The sequence below is a fragment of the Perca fluviatilis genome, chromosome 11 (assembly GCF_010015445.1).
Source record: "Perca fluviatilis chromosome 11, GENO_Pfluv_1.0, whole genome shotgun sequence".
NCBI lineage: Eukaryota > Metazoa > Chordata > Actinopteri > Perciformes > Percidae > Perca > Perca fluviatilis.
Genome location: NC_053122.1, coordinates 12,360,234 through 12,374,232, shown reverse-complemented (window position 1 = coordinate 12,374,232; position 13,999 = coordinate 12,360,234). Strand labels below are relative to the sequence as shown.

Here is a 13,999-nt window from a genome sequence, read left to right as displayed (position 1 = left end):
TGTTGGCAAAGTTGGCAACATTGCTCTTAACTGGTCAGAAGTGCTGAAGATTGTGCTTTGTCAAAAAGGCACAAAAGAACCTAGTACCAGAGTCTCACAAGGTTCTTAAAAATCAGGTTATGGGAAGTCCTAGGTTGTCACTGACATTTTTAAACCATTTCTGTCAATGTGCCTGGGTCTGATCGCGTTGTGGGGTTAATCAATTTGCATTGCTCTCTGCCACAGTGTCTTTTTCATTATGTCCATCAGATGGCGCCAAATAAAGACATTTGTGTGTTTTGATACATTTTAGGTTTTTTCTGACACCCATGGTCCCTAGAGGATGAATCCTACCGACTATAATGATCCCCTGCCTTTTACTCTAGCACACCATGAGGATGGCATTTATGGTTTTCAATGAAATGTCTCCACAATTATTGGATGAATTGCCATGAAATTTGGTACACACCATCACATTTAATTTAGCGCAGTCACCGGGTCCCCATCCGCCTCAACTGTACTTTGTGTTTAGTGCTTATCAGCAAATGTTAGCATGCAAACATGCTAAACTAAGATGGTGAACGTGGTCAATTATACCAGCTAAACATTAGCTTGATAGCATGGACACTGTGGGCATGGTAGCATGCTGATGTTAGCATTTAGCTCAAAGCTAAATGCCTTAGTACAGCCTCACAGAGCTGCTGGCATGGCTGTAGACTCTTAGACTTGATTAAAAGAACTTACACTGCTATACTATGCCAATAAAATGTACTTGCTTTAAATATCAACATACAATTTTTTTGTAAACTTTGTATAGCCTCAGTATTACCACTTACAGAGCATGGGTTTATACTCATGTATACTCTCTTCTTTTGCATATGGCTGATTAGTATCCTTGACTTTTTTAGTTTTAGCAGGTTTTAGTTTTGTATGCCAGATATAAACCATATAGTATCTTGTACTATGGCACTAGGGTAAACAAAACATGTACAAATATTCATAATGAATCTGGAAGTTGACATCATTATTATTATTATTATGACAGACAAAACACACATATTGTCCTTTATGTTCATGTACAAATCATATGATTAAAACATGGCCAAACTGTAAATTTGTCATTATTTTGTCAGACAAGGGGTTAGATGAGACGTTCGATTCTTGTATTTCAAACAGTGATGTCTCCTATAAATAAACATAAGCTACAGTACTTCAAAGCTGTTCAAAACACATCATACAAGGACTTGCCTATTCAAGTATAGGAGCATATACATTTTAGTAGTACTTAGCATTATTTATTCAGATATGGCAGCATACCGCTACGGTGTGCCCATTCTCTGTGGAGGCAGGTGTACCCTCCGTGACCTGTTATCGGAACGCAGCAGCTCTTCACATTGTAATTAAACTTGAGTCTCCTCTTAGACTGTCTCCCTCTTTCCTGCCATCCGTTTTGCTTTATTTGTGTTCTTGTCTATTTTTCTGCATCATTGTGTTTTCACTTGATGCTATCTCAATTATAGAAATCATCTCAGTGCTCCTCAATCTCTCCCTGGAAACCATCCTTTGCTCTCTCTCTTTCTTTCCTCCAACTTCAGTATTCCACGCTGGCTCCATCGCCATAATTTGGTGTCTTGGCCCATCTGTTGTTTTTCCTGGTGTTTTTCATTGCTCTGCTTGTGTCTTTGTTGTTTCGCCACAAAATCGCAAGACATTGATTTGTTTTAGCCTGTGATGTTGTGTGTGGTGTTTGTGTGTATACTGTTATGTGACTGAGCAGGGGAGACAGTTCAGGAAAGAAAGATTACGATATGGTCGAATGTATTCGGCTTGTGCGCGCATGTCTCTGTATATGACAAGTCATTAGCCAAAACGTGTTTAAATATTCACACCTAGCAACTAATAACATAATGTGACTGTACATAACAAATGTTCTCGAGGCCTAGAGACACTGACTAACTCGCAGGGCATGCGGCACCCTTCATCCCTGCATTCAGTCTAGTAACTAGCGCTCGAAAGCTTTTCTGAAAAGACGTCTTGCATAATGAGGACCAGAGTTTTTCATTAAAAATAAATTACCCATCAGCTTAGGCTGCGGGAGATTTTTTAGATTAATTTCGTTACGAATGCCACTGAAGGCCGGGTGCAGATGCTATTACTAAATTGAAAAGCCACACTGCACTGTATTTGTGCAATTTGGTCGATTCACGTCAGACACAGTTATTTATTGGGTGTGAGTATCAGACACAGTTGGCTTGCGTCTCTTTACTAATTGTTTGGCTTGTTTTGATTCCTGCTGACGTCGGCTAATAGTTTGTAGCTAAAAGCACTCTCTGTGTAAATGTTTCTGCCATTACCTTCTTTTTCTCTACTCCCGGTGTGTCCCCCAACACACACACACACACATATTAACACCCTCCCCTCACCCAATCTCCTCTGCTCTCTCTATCTCTGGGTTTCAGGTGGTGCAGGTGTTGCGGGCGATTGATAGAGATGAGGGAGGGAATGACAGCACTGTGTATTTCAGCATCCCTCCGGAGTCCAGCGCCGCCCTCAACTTCAGCGTCAGGGACAGTGGTGGTAGGCACTCAATCTTTTCTTCTCTCTGTATATCTCTTAATTCCTTTTTTTTTTTGTTCCCTTGGCAGACACACTCTTGTTGTTTTCCTACTTTTTTTAAGGCTCTCAATCCCACACTTTCTTTCCGCCTTTCTCTTTCCATCTTCGTCCTTTCGCCTAGTCTCTCTTTCTTATTTACCCTCTGCCTCATTCTCTTCTCTCTACCTCCCCCTTCCCTTTTTCTGTCTCTGCCTCTCTCTTCTACCATCCATCTCTTAACTCCGGTGGCCCCATTGTTTTGCTTTGTTATGCTCCTCTCTTTTATTTGTCCCTCTTGTTTGCCTTCACATATCCTCTACATCAATCTTCTCCTCCCCACAGCCACATATACGTACTGTTTCCAATAAAAAGCTTTTGAAGAAATCAGAGCTGCTTCATTTAATTCACTTCAGCTCAATTGAATTTTGTTACTTAGTATTTGTTTCTAGTACATTCGCTGTCTGTACCGGTTTCATTTCCCTGCACAAATGCAAACATACAGTACTGGATATACAGTGCAAGTACGCACTAACGAATAGACATATACAGTGCAGTACAAACTTGTAAACATACACCTTTACACATGTTGGACTTGTTATTCAAGGATGTAATGTACTACTGCATCAAATCATAATCGCTAGGGGTTATTTTTGCAGAATAAAACTTTAAATAAATAATACAAATTAAATTAAAGTTTCTGCATTCACTAACAAATATGTACCGGGCTACATTCACCACAATTTTGTGTCTTAGATCATATTCACATTCACAGTTTTTGTGCATAAAGAAGAAATAATGTATTCACAAATATGTATTTTTGCAATTATTCATCACCTGTGGAAAACAAACACAGGAATGTTTGCAGACTGCGTTTCATACCAAAAGACACTGTTTGTATCCTTCAGGCCTAACAAACAAGCGGAATGAAATATAAAACATTTGCAAAGCTGACGTTTTTGAATTCTTTGAAACCTGCACCATTTACTGTGCAGTGCATCACTGATCAGCAGCTAGTAGTCTTCTTCTTTTTTAACTCCTGCTGTTTTGCTACACTTTTTGATGCATTTACTGGACTATGGGAAAATAGCGAAATGTGTCAGTTGTCCAGAACCTGTAGCAAATCGCATATATATTTACTTCAAATAAATTTGAAAAAATAAGGAAATAGTTGGTCAAGGCCACACCCCCACCCTCCACCTTGCTCCCCCCCCTCTCCCCCTCCTCCTCCTCAATAGCTACAGACACAGAAATGGCACATCCTAAGGAAAGCTCATTGTGGGACTGGCTCTAGTGGCTGTAATTCTGCACCAAGGCTGAATTTCGGGAAAGAGACTTCAGATACAGTATTAGGGGACCACTAAGGTCGATATAAAAGCATCCAAAGAGCACCATGTCATGAGATCTTTAAAATAAATTTTAAACTTTTATTTAGATTTTTTAGCCACCTCGGGGAAGGCCAAAAAAACACAATGTCTGCCATTTGTTGCTGAGCAGGCAGCGTACAGTTTATCATAGCAATTTCACTAAAAAGGTGGTCATTGAGATGACGTGGTGACAGTGAACCAAACAATAAAGTTGCGGGACATAAAACCAAAACATTTAGCTAAAATATACTAAGAACTCCATCAAACCCCGTCTACGGAAAGCCTTTTCACTCCCTATTCAGCCCCATTGTACCGAATTTGGTTGCAGTTCCACCAGAGTTCCACTGGGGGTGATCGCAGGCGAGTGCAAAATGAATGGGACTCTATGGAGCTAGACGGCTAAATTTGTCTCTTTCGCCTGATTGTCGTTGAGAAATCTCAGATTTGATCGTAGTTTTTGCAAGTTCAACATGGATTATAGGTCAAAAGTTGAATGAACGAGTGCTTATGTCCTTTCGATTTCTTACAGGTTGAGTCGTTTTGCCCATAACATGCTAGCATTCTGCTAATGAATGCTGATTGGTCAGTGAAGGAGTGATTACGAACAGAGATCCCGCTTGATGGCATGAGAAGCGGAACCAGAATGTCAGAGTGAAAATTTCGGCGTGGTCTTTAAAACATTAGCAAACCTCTTTCTAGCATGTGTAATGATAGGGAGTCTGACCTGTCAGCTGTGTTGTCGATGCCTCGAGAGAAAAAAGGAAGTGACTCAGAGCTTGCCGTAAAGCAGTATCTCTGGCCGTACGATGTATATGACGCATTGACATTTTAAAGGCTTTTTAGAACAAAAAAGCGACTTTAAAAAAAATCGAACACCCAGCAGTGTGTATTTTCTTCGTCCCCTTCAAATTACTAGACAAAAAATTACAATTCAACAATTAATTCTGCACTCGCCTCTTAGCGCCCTATAGTGGAACCAGAATGGAACTGCAACCAGTTCAGAAGCCGGAAGTATCGAGAGAGTGGAACTTCTTCCCTTATTAGAAATTCTTTGACTCCGTAGAGATGAGGGGAACAGCAGAGTTGGGTGATAAGTCTCTGTGGGTTCGGCAGTAGGAAAGACTCCTTTTACATTACACACAGTTAATTGATTAGTGCAAGTTTAAGCAAATTGTACTTTTTCTAAATGATAAAAAAAAAGTTGATAGTTAAATTAACTTGACATGTGTAGTCTGTCCCTTGGCTGTGCACACATCCTCAGTTGTTTGGGGAATGTCTACTGTACTGATGTTTAACGCCTGATAGTACTGTCACATTAAGCACTATGATTTATAATAGCTGTTGACCTTAGAACTCATTGGCTATCATTTTCACCATTGGCCTGCTAATCATTCCTAAACTTGGCAAAAGTATGAGGAGCCAACCTGCTCTGGTCGGACTGTGGATCTGGAGGATTAACCCACTGACATTTTGAATCACAGGCCTCTTTGATATGTCATCCAACAGTAGAACAGAGAAAAAGAAAAACATGATCTGTTCTCATATGGACAGCTTTTCTGACAAAGGGCATGCTGTATTATTTGCTTTGTTAAAAACGGTATTAATCGCTCTGTGATTAAGAGCAGAGAAGATTGTTCTGATAATTGAGTTGTGTTTATATGACTTTGCAGTGCCTTTTATGCTGATTAAATATTGTTTGTGTTCCCCCCTTATCTGTGGCCTTTTGTATCCTTTCACATTTAATTTAGAAAAAATCTAGAAAATATCTCCAATGCAGACACTTCACAGCTCTTGTGCCTAAAAGTAAGAGGAGTCAGACCAATAGAGGCCAAAGCTCTTTGTCTGTCCTTCTAAATTGTGTTGTTATTGATGAATTCTAATTTTAAAACAATAGAGATGTGTGGGCTTATTATGTGTTCCATGTGTAAAAACAACCTATTGCTGCCATTCAGCTCAGGAAAAAAAGGGAAAAAAAACTTCATGCAGTCAACAATGGATGAATTGTCTTCCTTCAGGCCCCACAGCGAGCCTGGTGCTGCTGTCCCAGCTCCAGCCACTGTCCCGCTCCGCATCCTCCACCCTGACGCTCCACGTGCCGCTGGTCCTGAGGGACGGGACATCGGGCCTTACCAGCACCGGGACGGTCACTGTGTCCGTCTGTCCCTGTCTGAGAGGAGGGGCACGGGCCGGGGAGAAAGAGAAGGACAAACAGACCGAGGGCGAGTGGGACTGGGAAAGAGAGGCGGTGTGTCTCCCTCAGCAGTCCACTCTGCCTTCCCCTGGGCTCAGTACCGCCGCCCTGCTGGCTATCCTGGCTTGTGTCGCCACACTACTGGGTAAATACTTTGATACAAAGAGTTATGAAGAGACATGGTGATGAGATCACCATGAGACAATAACAACAGTGAAAATAAGAAATTATCATATGAATTTATTTTTTGTCCCTTGAAAGACCCTTACAATTCTTATATAACCTACATAGTGTTTTTACTACATCACTTAGCATAATTTATGAAGTTATGTCATTAAGATGTACTGCCTATAAAAGAGTTTAATGCTAATCTACAAATAAAAAGATGAGTAAATAGTGTTTAGGGCTGTTTACCCTCCAACACATCCCTGGATGCTTAATCTGCATATGAAAATAATGGAGGCAGCAGCGTAAATATTTTTCTTAGTCACAGCTGCTCAATAGCGAGGTTTACTTTTCCTCGCAATTTTGGTCCAGTCATCTCCTCTGGCAAGGTCAGCGCTAATCACTGCTAAAATAACAATTCTGAGTGATTATCTGGGCCCTGCAGTTTTTGATAGCGACATAATAAAATGTCACTGCCGCCTTTGCAGAAACTCTCAAATGCTCAATTGGATAATGTCTAGGTGCTGAGAAGGCTTTGGCTCGGGGCCAGCAGCATTGTCATTTCTGTTCAGTCTGTTGGATCACTACTCATGCTATGTTGATAGGGGCATTATCATTCTGGAAGAGACCAGTTCAATCAAGAAAGAAATGCAACATGGCGTGAAGGTGATCATGACAAGTGGCTTTTGGTGGAGTTTAGAATTCAGTTCTCGAAGTGACAAGGGCATAAGGAAATACACACAACTTTATAGCATTTGCCTCAAGTTTGTAGCTTTAAAATAGAGCGAGTGTTTTGCAGCAGGAAAATTTTGTTTTTCTTGTCTACAAGAGGTCCATGCTAATCCCAAACAGTATTACTGGGCTCTCCCCAAAAATCCCCAAATGTTTTACAGAAGCTCTGACAACAGCTCCATCAGGATCCCATCTGGTTATTAAAAAGGGGCTTGGCATACATAAGGTGAACATGAAGCCATTTGGTAAACTACTTTCAAAAGCTCCTATGAAGAGAGAAATACATATTAGTCGTGGCATGAAGGTGATCCCTCAAATTGTTGGGAAAAATTAGAGATTTCTTAGCCTGGTTGACACCAGCACCTTCTCAGTTGTAACTGAGAGTGGGTCTGGGAAAGGTTCATTGACAGTTCATTTCCAAAGGGGCGTCACCAACGGATGCCGCTCAAATGCCTCTGGGCGCATTGGATAGTCCTTCAACCAATCAGACCAACGATCCGGGTGACGCTGCACTTCGGTAGCCGTCATGTTGAATGTAAACAAAAAGCAAGGGGGTAAGCTTCGCTTCAGAACTCAAACCTCCTATGGCGCCATTTTGACGCTACAAAGAGATCACCTCCCGTTAGCATTCCACTGACTAGCATTCATTTTGGCGCCACTTTGACAGCGAATAACTTTACATCTGAAGCGTTTAAAGACTCTATTTGTCCATTGTTTATTTCTAAAGAAACACGACAATGTGTAAAAGGCTCCATTACCTTGTACCTCACATTATGGCTCCGTAGCAGACGTTTTTGTAAAAATAGGCTAACGATTGTGTCATAACCAAGTGACTTACTGTCGCACAGTAGAGGAATTACAGGAGAAGCTCGCAGGCAAGTTTCGACTTACGTTAGCTGTTTAGGTTTAATTACTAATGTTAACTAGCATGTGAGTGATTTATAATTAGCCTGTGCCTATGTTATCTCCTTACATATACCTACGCTCTCCATCTCTGTAAGATTGGGAATGATTGAGATTTCTCTTGGCACAGCTACCAGAAGACTTACAACTTTCAGACACGTTGCTCACGTCACATTTACGTTGTCTCTGTCAGTTGGAGGCTGCACAGTAAAGCTAGCGATCACCGGAAAAGTGCTTCAGCCTTCACTGGTCTCCGTCCAGAGCAGTCTATTGGTCCATTTTATATATGTCAATGGATAAAAAGCTGCTCGCTGTTGCTGCGCTATCGTCGTTGCGTAAAGGCCGCCTCAACGGTTGTGATTGGTGTAAAGCCCGCCTCAGCGGCTGTGATTGGTGCCTCGATTTTGGGGACATTGGAAATTGGTTTGAATGGGCTCTTCGCCAGACTGACTTGCAAAGCAAATCTCAAATTTGCCAGAAGTTCATCAGGGTTTACCCAGGCTAGAGATTTCCCACTCCTTTCAGGAATCATTATACTAGTTTTATGGATCAAATAATCCAAACTCCAACAATGTTAAGGCTGTAGATTTACTCACTGCAGCAGCTTAACCCCCTGTGGTACATTCATATAGAGACAAAAGCACACAGTGTGCATGGTATGCATATATACCAAGGTCTACAAGTAAAGGTCTTTCAAACCAGCCCTGTCTCCTAAAAATTACATTCCCATACAACAAAACTGCATTCTCCCTTACGTTTCAAAGGAAAATATATTTGTCTCGGATTATGTTTGTCTTTGACATATCACAAATACGTTTCTAATAAAGTCAGCGTAGGTAGATAGGTCAAACAAACACAGGACTTCTCACCCAGGAGAATGCTGTTCTGTCCTGTGTGAAACCAAAAGTCAACCATGTAGCATAATCATCATCTTATGTAACAAATTTACTTTTTTTAACCTAAACCATGATCTTTTTCTAAACCTAACTAAGTATTTGTTTTACCTAAACCTGACCAAGTAGTTTTGTTTCAAGTCACAACAATAATCACATGTTTAAAACAGCGGCCTGTAATTGAACTGCAATTGACAATGCAGTTTTTTTGTATGGGAATGTAATTTTTATGAGGACAGGGTTGTTCAAACTGGATCCAGTGTAATTGACTGTTCGCTAAACCCCTTCCCCAAGCAAAGACTGTCCAATCATAGCTTAGCAACTGTAACTAAGCAGCACTAGGGAGTATGGAGCTCTAATAAGAGAGATACTCAGTATCTCAAGAGTTTGGGGCATTGGCAGGGGTGTCGGACTGGGGGGGAAAATGGGACTGAGTACCCAGGGCCCTCATGTGAGGAGGGCCCAAAAGGATGCTAGAATGAATAGCTGTGGATGTGCTACGCCCCTGGGCATTGGTATTAACTAACCCTTTCTAGATACAGCTGATCAAATCTGCTATTGACAGTCGTCTTTTAAGCTGACAAAATTCACAATGGTCAAATAGAAATAAGGATCCTGCTGTTGTTAACTTCTGTGTCAAATCGAAGACCCATTGTTTGAAAAAGTACTGCAAACTTGCCGTGTAGTGAGACTTAGGGATTGGTCAATAATTATCTGGGTCCTTTTTTGGAGCTGTCCTCAGGATCCCATTTGGATCAGGTGTCTTTTATATAAAGGGTTAAGCTTCCAAAATGTTGGACCCATGACAACCTAGAGACTTCCTCCAAATATTCCCTATATTAACTATATACAAGTATAATATTTCCCTACTTTATACGTGATGAGTTTAATAAACAGTGCATGACTATAGCACAACAATTCCATCTTTCCGGGTAGACGTTATCACAGGTAGCCTGTTAGATAAGAGCTTCAGTAGCTTGGTTCTTTGCCCACAGCCCTGGGTTAAATGTAGCTCTCGGCTTTGGGAATATGCAATAAGATTCGTGGGGTCATGGGAGAATAAAGCGTCCATTTGCCTGACTGGAGCTCAAAGTCAATTACACAGTGGAGGCATGTAGCCTGCTGATATGACATAACATACTAACCCTAGCTCTTCTGTATTTGTTTTGTCTCTTGGTCTCACCTCTTTGTCTGCCTGAAAAATTCTCCCTTCTCCTCTTCCTCATTCACTTTATTTCCCCTGTGACTTCTGCCCCCTTCTCCCTTGTTAATCATTCTTCTGTCCAATTCCTCTCCTATGCCTCAATATCCTTTATTTCCTCTGCCACCCCTCTGCAGCGGTGAGTGCACTGTCATTGTCGCTGCGCCGTCAGAAGCGCGACTCCCTGTCACCGCTAGAGGAGGACGACGTACGTGAGAACATCATAACGTATGATGACGAGGGCGGGGGGGAGGCCGACACGGCTGCCTTTGACATTGCCGCACTCCAGAGCGCCCCGCACAGCTCACGCTCACGTGGCTATCGCACCCTGGACAGCAGGAATGTGTAAGTAGGCAGAGGGTGTTTGTGTGATGTTTAATTACATCAAACCTCATGGCTGGCCTCTTATTATGTGCTAAAAGGAAGTTAGGGAGGAAACAAATGCACTCCTTCAGAGTAAAAGCTTTCATCTCAGTCCAGCACTTATTTGATCCCCTTAAGTAACTGATCGAGCCTTAACTCCCCGATCATAATCTGTCACCGATCAAAATGCTGAGACAGAAAGCTATCAAGCTCTGCAATCCTAGGAGAGCACTTTGTTGTGCCCATTTTTTTTAAAGCTCGTTTCTGTTCTGCTACATCAGAGAGTTGTTTGCACCCACTTTGATGTTTCCGTGAAACATTGTTATTGCCTTTGGACTAATAATTAGTTCCGATGAATTTATTCAAGCCATATGGAGGGGCCATAAACAAGTACAAAGGCTGCATTTAGTTTATCGAAAATTGCTTCCCCACAATTCATGGATGTGGACACAACAACATGAAAATACCCTTTAAATCTAATGCAATCCATTGCAATATCGCTGCAATAAACACTACCTTTGTTATGTTTTTAATGTTTCATTTTTCTTGACTCTGTGTCACAGAGGGGCAGATGGTTAAACTTTATGGTGACTTTGAAGCTGTAGTTTGTGGTTCTGTTGTATTGCGTTGGTAAGATCTTACGCAGACTTTCCACCAATTTCTACACATGGATTTCTGTAGTCATGGGGAGACGCAGCAAGTCTTCTGTGGCTCTAGAGGGTTTGTTCAGTCTGAGAAAGTAACTTAACAGTTTGTAATAACTTTGGCCTTCATACTAGAGGCTAAAAGTCAAGATATACATTGGCTTTGGGTTGCATCAATTTTGACTATTAAAATCACTGAAATACCCCTTTAATTAGATTAGATTAGATTTTTCCCACCTGGATATTACAAATGAACAGAAATACCCTACAATGTGGATATAATTGATATACACCACAAACCCTGGTCTCAAAAATACTCTCAAAATGACCAGAGATGGTGTGTCGTGGGCTAGTAAGTTAAGACAAATACCAGTTATGCACAATGTCCCAGTCTGATTCACACCAGAGACCTTTATTTTCACTCTCTATTGTTTGCTGTCAAACAAAGTAAAAAATGCCATAAAATGAACTTGACTTACCAAAGTTGAATGGCGATTTTGCCTTGTGTCTCACAGACGTTACTCCCATCATAACCAAGACAAAGCTCGCACCTATAGCTGGGCTCAGAATCCGGGTGTGGATCACAACTACTCAGGACCAAGTGGACCTCTCTATGGTCGCCTCTGTTACAGCAGCCACACGTTACCTGTTCTCCGCCGCACACCAGGTGGAACATTTGAACCAGGCCTGGCAGAGCTGGGATACCGGTTTCCTGGAGGCCAACCAGACCACTCTCTAGTCATCCAGAACCAGGGGGCCATGGTAGGGGCCATGGAGTCTGGGGCGGTGTACATCGCTCCCACAGACCTCAGCACGGGAAGCCAAACGGGGAGTCGCACGGGAAGCCGTGACGGGACTGCGCCCCAAAGTGGGGTAAGCACATCGGATGGAGGAACGCCGAGGACCAATGACAGCCAGGAGAGAGGAGGAGGAGGGACAGGAACTGCAAGCAACTGCACAGAGGGGAGCAGTGAGGACAAGGCCAACCATAGTCAAGATGTGGACTGGGTAAGGAGCACTGTGACCACGCTTTCCCCATAAATGCACAATTTGGGATAATAGTTAAGCTTATCTGATTTGATCCCAAATATTCTGACCTCCATGACAAGCCTCCAATGGCATTCTGGCACTGATAGGCTTTAATGTTTCTGTAGAGAAAAAATAGAACACATTATGTGATCTTCAGAGGGATGAAGAGGGATAAGGTCAGAAAAGTAGTGGTATTATATAAATAGCAATGTAGCATCCAAGCTAGCTGTTTTGTAGGATTTAATGCTTTAGGTACGGACATGTTTTTATTCTACATTGTGCAAACTATGCATAGGATGCATGTTTGGTGTGAACTTTGTGAATGTACTAAAACAGTTTAATACATGGATGGATGGATGGATGGATGGATGGATGGATGGATGGACGAATGGATGAACGAATGGATGGACGAATGGATGCATGGAAGGATTGCATTGAAAAACAATTTAAAATTTAATAAATGGCTTCTTTAATGATAGATGGCTGTATTGGAGAAAGCATTAAAGTTGAATGAATAATTATTCAATTAAATAAGCAAACGAGTAAGTAAGAAAGTAATTAAGCAAAATAATTATTAGGTTTGCGGTCAACCTGATATACTATTTTATTGCAGTGATTGCAACGCTATAATATTTTTCATCTCTGTACTGTAGCTGACATGTCCAGGACACTGCTGGAGGGAGTTGATGATTCAGACATGTCAGCACATTTATATCCTGCTGTTCATTAGCTTTTCTACCTTTTGTTTTATTTATCAGGCCATAGCAAGGCTGTCTGGCCCTTTCTTTCTTTAATTTTCAAATATTTTATCTCTCAATCATTTCCCTCACCATCTCCCTCTCACAGTGCAGTGTTAGCTCATTCTAGTGCTCAATTAATATCTATGGCTTCTTCCAACTCTTCTGCTCAATGTCTGTCTCTCCTTTGTCTCAATCATTTTTTTTTTTTATCATTGCCATCTCCTGCTTTTCCTCCATTTGGGCCCTATGTTATCCCCCCTCCCCATCTTTCTGCTTTTATTATGCCTCTCATTAAATTATCCTTCATCCCATTTGGTACTGTAATCCTAACCCAACAGTACCACACCCTACCCCAGCCCCGAACTGAAACCACTCGTGCTCGCCTACGTTCCCTCCAGGTGCAGTCGGAGACATTACCCAGGGAGCATCACCTCGTCATGACCCGATCGGGCTCCACGATGGGCCAGGGTCCCAGCGCAGGAGGCTGGGTGTGCGAATCGGCTACCCTCCCCATGGCGGGACGCAGGGCTTCCCGTGCGGGCTTGTCCCCAAACCGCACAAGCTCTGGCCAGCCTGAATCTGATCCCAGTGGAGGAGGAGGAGGAGGCAGTGGAGGAGGAGGAGGAGGAGGCGGAGGAGGAGGAGGGGGAGGGGGAAATGGAAGTGGGTTCACCTTTACAAATGGACAACCTGCTAGTGGACGCAACTATGCCACTGTCCTGCAGGGGGAGGTATCGGGACAGAGGGACTACCCCGGCAGCTTGGGGAGAGGCGGACTAGAGATGGGGAGCAACTTTGTGGTGGCAAGGCCAGAAAGGGAGGGCGTAGGGATATCATCTGTTTACCCAGAAGCAGCTGGCTTAATTGGGGACTGGCGTGAACGGATGGGTCTGGGGGGTTATGTTTTAGGCAGGAGGGATATAACTCCCCAGCTTTTTCCTTTCCCAGGGCAGCCTCAGGGAGGATACGGCGGAGTGATGGGCTTTGGGGCCGGCTGGGTTCCAGGAATGGAGGCTATGAGAGGAGCTCCAGGGCCTGGGGGTCCCTCCTTGGCACTGAGGGTGGGTGAGTTCCTACGTCTGCGTCTTGCCCAAGTCACTTTTGACCCATCGCAGCCACCGTACGACTCTGTGCAGGTGTACGGCCTGGAAGGCACAGGGTCCCGAGCTGGATCCCTCAGCTCACTCGAGAGTGAAGCAG

General features: G+C 42.8%; 1 protein-coding gene across 1 annotated transcript in view; it reads left to right on the top strand.

The window, feature by feature from the left end:
• Positions 1 to 13,250, top strand: part of LOC120568866 (cadherin-2B) — a 153,648-nt gene extending 140,398 nt beyond the window's left edge. The window contains exons 10-14 of the mRNA XM_039816603.1: positions 2,439 to 2,556; positions 5,954 to 6,274; positions 10,161 to 10,368; positions 11,546 to 12,038; positions 12,906 to 13,250. Coding sequence (XP_039672537.1) covers positions 2,439 to 2,556; positions 5,954 to 6,274; positions 10,161 to 10,368; positions 11,546 to 12,038; positions 12,906 to 12,926 — 1,161 coding nt within the window. The 3' untranslated portion in view covers positions 12,927 to 13,250. The remainder of the gene's footprint in view (positions 1 to 2,438; positions 2,557 to 5,953; positions 6,275 to 10,160; positions 10,369 to 11,545; positions 12,039 to 12,905) is intronic.
• The last annotated feature ends 749 nt before the right edge of the window (positions 13,251 to 13,999 follow it).